General features: G+C 32.9%; 1 protein-coding gene across 1 annotated transcript; it reads left to right on the forward strand.

Annotated features, from left to right (window-relative positions):
* Positions 1–2,879: 2,879 nt before the first annotated feature.
* LOC132046751 (transcription factor RAX3-like) lies at positions 2,880–5,156 on the forward strand. The gene is made up of 3 exons (XM_059437487.1): positions 2,880–3,668; positions 3,856–3,985; positions 4,149–5,156. The coding sequence occupies exons 1-3, from the start codon at positions 3,533–3,535 to the stop codon at positions 4,861–4,863; spliced, it is 981 nt and encodes a 326-aa protein (XP_059293470.1). The 5' UTR covers positions 2,880–3,532; the 3' UTR covers positions 4,864–5,156.
* The last annotated feature ends 2,142 nt before the right edge of the window (positions 5,157–7,298 follow it).

Below are 7,298 nucleotides of genomic sequence, written 5' to 3' on the forward strand. Positions count from 1 at the left end.
ATAAATGGAGTTTGAAACCCAATAAAGACATGAGAAGAGTCCTTTAGCAAAGGAAAGTCGGAAGCTAAGCGTGTTTTTAAGTGAGTTTCACGTCTCAATTAAAATGAGTATACTGAAAAAAATCTGTAAGGAATTTGGGAAAATTTCCTTCTTGAAAGTTGTAGATCTTTGAAATACCTTTCCAACGGTATATTATGGAGGTCAAACGGACATCTGTACAAAAAGTTATGCCCGTTTTACTAAAATAGTGTTCTGCAGATATACGGGCCGTATATTCAGACCGTAAAATTGGCCCAGAAAGCCCAATTCACTGGAATGGATGTACGGTAAGACATACGGTCCGTAGAATTTTTGGACGTAAAATAGGGCTTAAAATGGATCAAGAATTATAAAACTTCGTTTTTAAGGACTTCATTCTTCACACCCCCAAGCCCTAGAACGACCTTCTATTCTCTCCCATCATCAAGTGTAAGCCTATAGTCATTCCAAGTCAATTCTAATATATATCCTTGTAATCTAAACAAGAAATCATCATTCCTAAACTAGGGTTTTCAAGAAAACCCATCTCTGTTCAAGAACTCAAGATTTTGAAATCTTCTTCAAAGTTAAAGTATTTAATTCAAGTTTGGAGCATTGTATGTAGAGTTACTATACGTGTGGGAACATCATTGTTTTTTTTCCCACGCCCTCATAATCCATAAATTATGATTCTCTACTAAAACTAGGGTTTCTATACCATGTTCAGGATAACCCTAGGTCCATGTCCATGATTATATTATGTATGAATTGTTATAATTTCATCATTGAGTTCTTAATATTTCTTTATGATTATTGAGAATCTGTCCGTAATCCATGAAAACCCATATTTTGTATTCCATGGGTTCTTGCATGCATGTTTTTGGACTAAGAATGATTATTTCATGAATATCCTATATGTCTACAAGTTTTCATGCAATTAAACCATATAATTATTTTCATGCCATGATACAAGAAATATACGTGCTAAATACAAGTTATTTCATAAAACCATGGTACAAGCTATGTTACAAGTTACTTCGTGAAACCATGTTTACAAGTTATTTCACGAAAGTCATGGGCTTCTTAGCCAACTATATTATGTTCATGTTTTGGGAGTTGCACAAATTACCGAGAATATAGCCCGAAACTACGTAGCCACCGTAGGACAAGGATCGCTCCGCCCAGAGATAGGACGATACCTTAATTTTACACTCTCGTGCACGTTCCTCCGGGCGACAGAGTACCGGACTACGTACTCACGTGGTGATATTATATTGTCGGTTATGAAATGCTCTCCCTACCTACCATGTTTTACTCATGCTTTATATTATATATGTATTCATGTTCATGCTCATAACTGTGTCTCGGTTTCATGTTCATTTTCTTATCTTTGTTACTTTATGTCCCATGTTATTTCATTCATTGCTTTACATATAGAGATTAATATTCAGATAAGACCCCATCTCATTCGGGGTTTAGTCAAGTTTTGTTTTTATGATTTGTTATGGATCTAAGGTATCTTTGGGGGCCTTGTCCCTAATCATGATAGGTTTCATAGACTTATGTTATGTCGGACATTCGGGTCGTGTAGCCATTTTGGCTCATTCATGTTATTTCCGCACTCATATTTAAACAAGTATTTTTATTAAGTATTATGGCTCATCATGCATTCATGTTATATTCCGCTTATGTTATGTATCATGATGATTCAGCAAGCCATGTGGTTCGCTCGGTCACATGCAGTAAGGCACCGAGTGCCGTGTTTCGCCCAGGCCATGGTTCGGGGCGTGACAATATTTCCATGACCGAATATGATGTGGGGGAAATTAACGAAATGGTTCAAAATTGGTGATTTTATTATTCTACTATTTCTATACTACTCATGTATTATTTGCAAGTTAAAAAAAACTACAACAAATAAATGTTATCCAAGAATGAATAAAATATATGGCTCATTGAGCTTTCTTCTATTTACTTGTGTTCATATTTTTACTTTTATAAAGTTAGGAATATACCTAAAATATACTAAGAATATACTTAAATTAAAAACTAGAAAGTTATATACTTGAAAAATAACTAAAATATACTAAGAATATATTTATAATATATAGTATATATATATATATATATATATATATATATACATAAGTTATAAGTATATATATACATATATAACTTTAAACATATATATATATATATTAAGTTTATATATATATATAAGTTATATATATATATATATATATAGATATTAAGTTATACCCATATTTATATATATTAAGTTATATCCCGATACATATAGATATATATATAAGTATATTCTTACTATATTTTAGGTGTGTATATATATATATATATGTATACGTATATACGAATTTATAAACTTAGAAAAAAATTAAGCTATAAATAACATAAGTTATAATATATAAGTTATAAGTATCTATAGTATACTTAAAGTATGTATATATATATATATAAGTTATATAACCTAGGTATATTGATATATATACATATATTCTTACTATATTTAGGTATATGTAGTATATAGTGTTAACTTAAGCATATAACTTAATATATATATGTATACACGTATATGTATTGCGACTTGCTGTTACAAGCAAATATTTAAACTTTACTTATAAACTTGTTAACATATCTACAATATACTAATAAATACTATATATATATATATATATATATAATACAAAAAAAAAAAGGTTTTGGAGCATTTAACCGGACCGGTTCCGGTTTGAGGTTTCAAGCCTGTAAAGTCCTGGTTCGGGTTTTTTAACCGGAAACCGGCCGGTTCCCTAACCGGTTACCGGTCCGATTCCGGTTAAACCGGTTAACGGGCATAGTTAGACCATTATGCATGTTGTATGCATATACTATGTACTCCATGGATCGGACCGTACATTATTTTTTTTCTTTTTACCTCACTAATTCCCCCATAATAATTCAATACCAATGTACGTAATTCAAGTTTTTCCCAAACAGAAAACTCATCACTATTTCCAAAGTACCTTTCTAGTAACTAAAAGTAAAGAACAAACTATTCTTAAAGCAAATCGGACCGTAAATGTCCAAGTATACACACCTAAAAATGAACGTTCAGGATCTAACTTTACATAATACCAGATTTTGATATCAGCGAAATAGTGTGTGTATTTGTGAGTGTGAACAGAAGGTGGATGATGAATTGCATGATGGTATATAGATTCCGATATACTAAGTAAGACAATGAGAAAACATTTGATTCACTCTTCTGGCATTCAAATTGCCCTATTATTTTAATATCTAATAAAAGACTACAATCTTTTTCCATTTCCACTTTTTTGAAAAAGCCGCTAATCATTCCCATCCCCATGTCTCTCCTTCTCCAGCTATTATAGTCTCCCATATATCTTTACCCTCGCACTCTCTCCCCTCTTCCATCTGTCTATCTTCTATATAAATAAAGAGATTAATATTCAGAGATAAGACTCAGCAGGAGTGGCTAATTATACTTGAGACCAAAATGGGTAGAGCTCCTTGCTGTGACAAAGCCAATGTCAAGAGAGGACCATGGTCACTTGAAGAAGATTCCAAACTCAAAGCCTATATTGAGCAACATGGCACTGGTGGTAACTGGATTACCCTTCCCCAGAAAGTTGGTGAGTAATGATGAAATTGTGTAAACAGTTAGAGACGGTAAATTTTATTTTTCTTAATTATATGATCAACAAGTTATCGTTGCAAGTCCTACTAGCATGCAAACATTTCTATGTGATGTTGCTTCTTTCTGTAGAATTTGATGAGGTTTAATTTATAGTTCATCTTGTTTTTATATGGCTTAATTAGGTCTTAAGAGATGTGGGAAGAGTTGTCGGCTTAGATGGCTGAATTATCTCCGGCCAAACATCAAACACGGAGAGTTCACCGAGGAGGAAGACAACATAATCTGCAGTCTCTATATGAGTATCGGCAGTAGGTAATAACTTGCATCACTCATTTTTCAGTTCTAGGGTTACCCTCATGGCTATTGTATTATACAGTTTATTCCCTATCTATTACTTCTCTTAATTTGGTACTTTAAGCATCTTGATAAATCGATATATAATTCATTAACATGTTACAATTTTTCAATGTCAAAGGTGGTCCATTATTGCTGCACAATTACCCGGAAGAACGGATAATGATATCAAGAATTACTGGAATACAAGGCTGAAGAAAAAGTTACTACTAGGCAATAAGCAGCGAAAGGATCATCGACCACGGACCGGATACAATCACAATAAGCTAGAAACGATGAAGGAACACGAAAATTTCTTTGCTAGTCAGCAAGCTATCGATGCATATTCTTGGCCTCTAGTACAACCACTACTCTTCTCTGCACTAATTGCTCCACAAAATGACCTGGCAGAAAGCAGTTCAAACAGCAACAACTTTCAATACTCAAATGATCAGGTTTATTTTGCCCAAGATCAATTGTGTCAAATTAGCTCGACCAATCAGCTTGCATCGATGAATCCCTTAAATGGAAATACTTGTAATATTTCTTCAGTGACAAGCAGCGGCTATTACCCTAGCAACGGAGTTATCAACAGCAATCTTCAAGAGTATAATAATTACATTTCCGTTGGGCTGGATGACGTGGCTAACAGTACTAGTACTCATTCTCAGCCAATAGATAAAAGTGTATTTGAAATGGTCAATAGCAGCACTATTAGCACCACTACATCACAAGATCAAAGTACAGGCTGGGAAGAATTGAGCCCTCTCGTTAATTACCCCCCATCCTTATTCGAAACCGTATCACCCTATTATGTATTTGAAGAGCCAAGGTACCTGGGCATGTTGAAACAGTAAAACATTTTAGCCATATATATATGTACGTTACTTTTCCTAGTTTCTGTATGTTTTGCTCCACTAGCAATTTCATCTTGATTACTACAGTACTATAAAACTCTTTGTATTTACTCGATATATGCGAGCATATTTTTAGCTATACGGGCTATGTATTCTTAGATTGCTTTTGTACCAGCTCATATGGTTGGTGTGAGTATGGAATCCTAGAGATAGAGACCTGCACTGCTAGTTTACATCATTGTACGCACAATATATATTTGATACATTAATAAACTGATCATAGTTCAATTTAATACATGGTCCATAGCGTTTGAGGTGTGCGTACGACAAAAGCATTTTTAGAAATCTCCATTGGAAAAGGCAAACGGCAATGAAAGTTGGAAAGGTACTTTAAAGTTTTGGCCACAACTTGATTGGATTTAGCATGTAGGGTATCCATAAATGGCAGTTTCTTCTTAGTATTATATTGAGTTCAATTAATACAAATAACAATAAGCCGAGGAAGAACTTATAATAAGGTCCGTGTCATGTTGTTCAAGCAGGAACAGAAATGTCGGATATTTTCTTCAGTTTTAAGATATGTAAAATTAATGTATAAAAGTCATGTTAGCAACACTTAGTGAAACTATCGCTTTCCGATATTTCAATGTCACCGTATCACAAGTGGTGCCTTTCAACATGAACAATATTGTACTACTTGTTTGTCCTCTCTTAGAAACTGCAATATTCTTAAGTAACGACGTTTTTAGCACGACATACACATAAGTATATTTTTTTCATGGACTAATTATTTTTACTATTAGTGGTCCTTATCTTGAGGTAGAGACGATTTGAACGAAGAATATCCTTACCCTAGAAAGAGCCCTAGCACTGAAAATCACACTTCAAATTAGCTTTCCATGCATTTGGCATTCTTAAAACTTTTGTTTATTTGCTCTTTATTTTCCTAGGCAGAATAAGCAGTCCCACGTAGCAAAATAAAGTTCGAAGGAAGCCCCTTTTGCATGAGCATACTGACCCATTGCCCATTCTTTGATTAGAAAGTGCTAGTCACACGGCACTTTTCTTACGTACCATTCTCCAATGAAATTACAGTTTCTTTTGTTTTTCAGTTTTTATGTTTAAAATTGATGGTACTACTTGATAAGAACTGCACCTATGTTTCGATTCAAAAGATAGTTGGTATTAATTCTAAATAAGAAGAAAGAGTTGCAATAAATTGGCTATTTATGCAAAAAATAATTGATGTGATGAAGAATCTTAGTGTAATAAATAAATCTAGATAGAGTAGAACGTATATAAATTATTTATATAGTCCACTCACATGATTTAGAATTGTATTTGATGAAAGATTTTCACTAGGCAAAAATTCGTCACCCTCCACTCGGCTCTTTGACAGGATATTGATATATTTTTTTCAAAACTGCAGTACAGTGTAACTAAGAAATGAAGTCAAAAGCAGATGAAAAAGTGGGGCACAAAATTAAACACCAAAAAGATTGACCTGGTGTTACTTTTCCTTTTAGTTGATTCAGCTTGCAAGTACCATTTACTTTGTCAACCGGAGTTAAACTGTTACCCTCTACAGGGATGTCCATGATTTTTCAAAAACCGATTGAACCGACCGAATCGTATCGTACCGAACTTATTTTTAGGTTCTTTTTAATAAAATTAAAGGTTTTAAAATAAATCAATAATCGTACCGAATAATATTAGGGTGGACTTTTTATTGTATAAAAAATATCGAAAAAATACCGAACCGAACCGAATAAATACATATGTAGAAATATATTTTATGTATCATAATTTATAATACATAGCTTTAGATTTTTTGTCCTTGGGATGAATTTAAATGGAGAGAGATATAACTAAAACTTAAACCTACCCGTCGACCCTATTGAAACCAAATACATAAAGTCTCAGACACTACTACACGATAATATCATCAGCTGCTCCAAAAGAAGAAAAGGTTTGGTTTCTCCTCCTCTTCATATTGCAAATTCTTTAACTAATTTTTTTAGTACAATTACTCTTTCTCCACTGCCACTAGAACCTATATGACAATTAATTTATATAGTTCTACTTTTCAATAATTTCATATGATAAAAATAATCTTTAAACACCAATTATCATGTCTTGATACAATTATTGGTTTGCTGCCTTGCTAGCTGCAAGATCCATCAATTCATTGTATTATTCTAGTTTTTAATAATTTTAATATTCTTTTAGAAGCAACGAATATATGTATTTATCATTTAGTGCGTTCCTTATAAGTTATAAGTAGATGTCGTTGTATTTGTGAGCATCAATAATGTAGTGTTTTCAGTTTGTTTCTTCCATAGATTTTTAATCCTTGTTTTTTGTATTGCATTAAGTGATTTTTAAAAAAATACTGAATATTAACCGAACCGTACCGATACCGAAGAAAAACCGAT

The sequence above is a fragment of the Lycium ferocissimum genome, chromosome 2 (assembly GCF_029784015.1).
Source record: "Lycium ferocissimum isolate CSIRO_LF1 chromosome 2, AGI_CSIRO_Lferr_CH_V1, whole genome shotgun sequence".
In the NCBI taxonomy this organism is placed as follows: Eukaryota; Viridiplantae; Streptophyta; class Magnoliopsida; order Solanales; family Solanaceae; genus Lycium; species Lycium ferocissimum.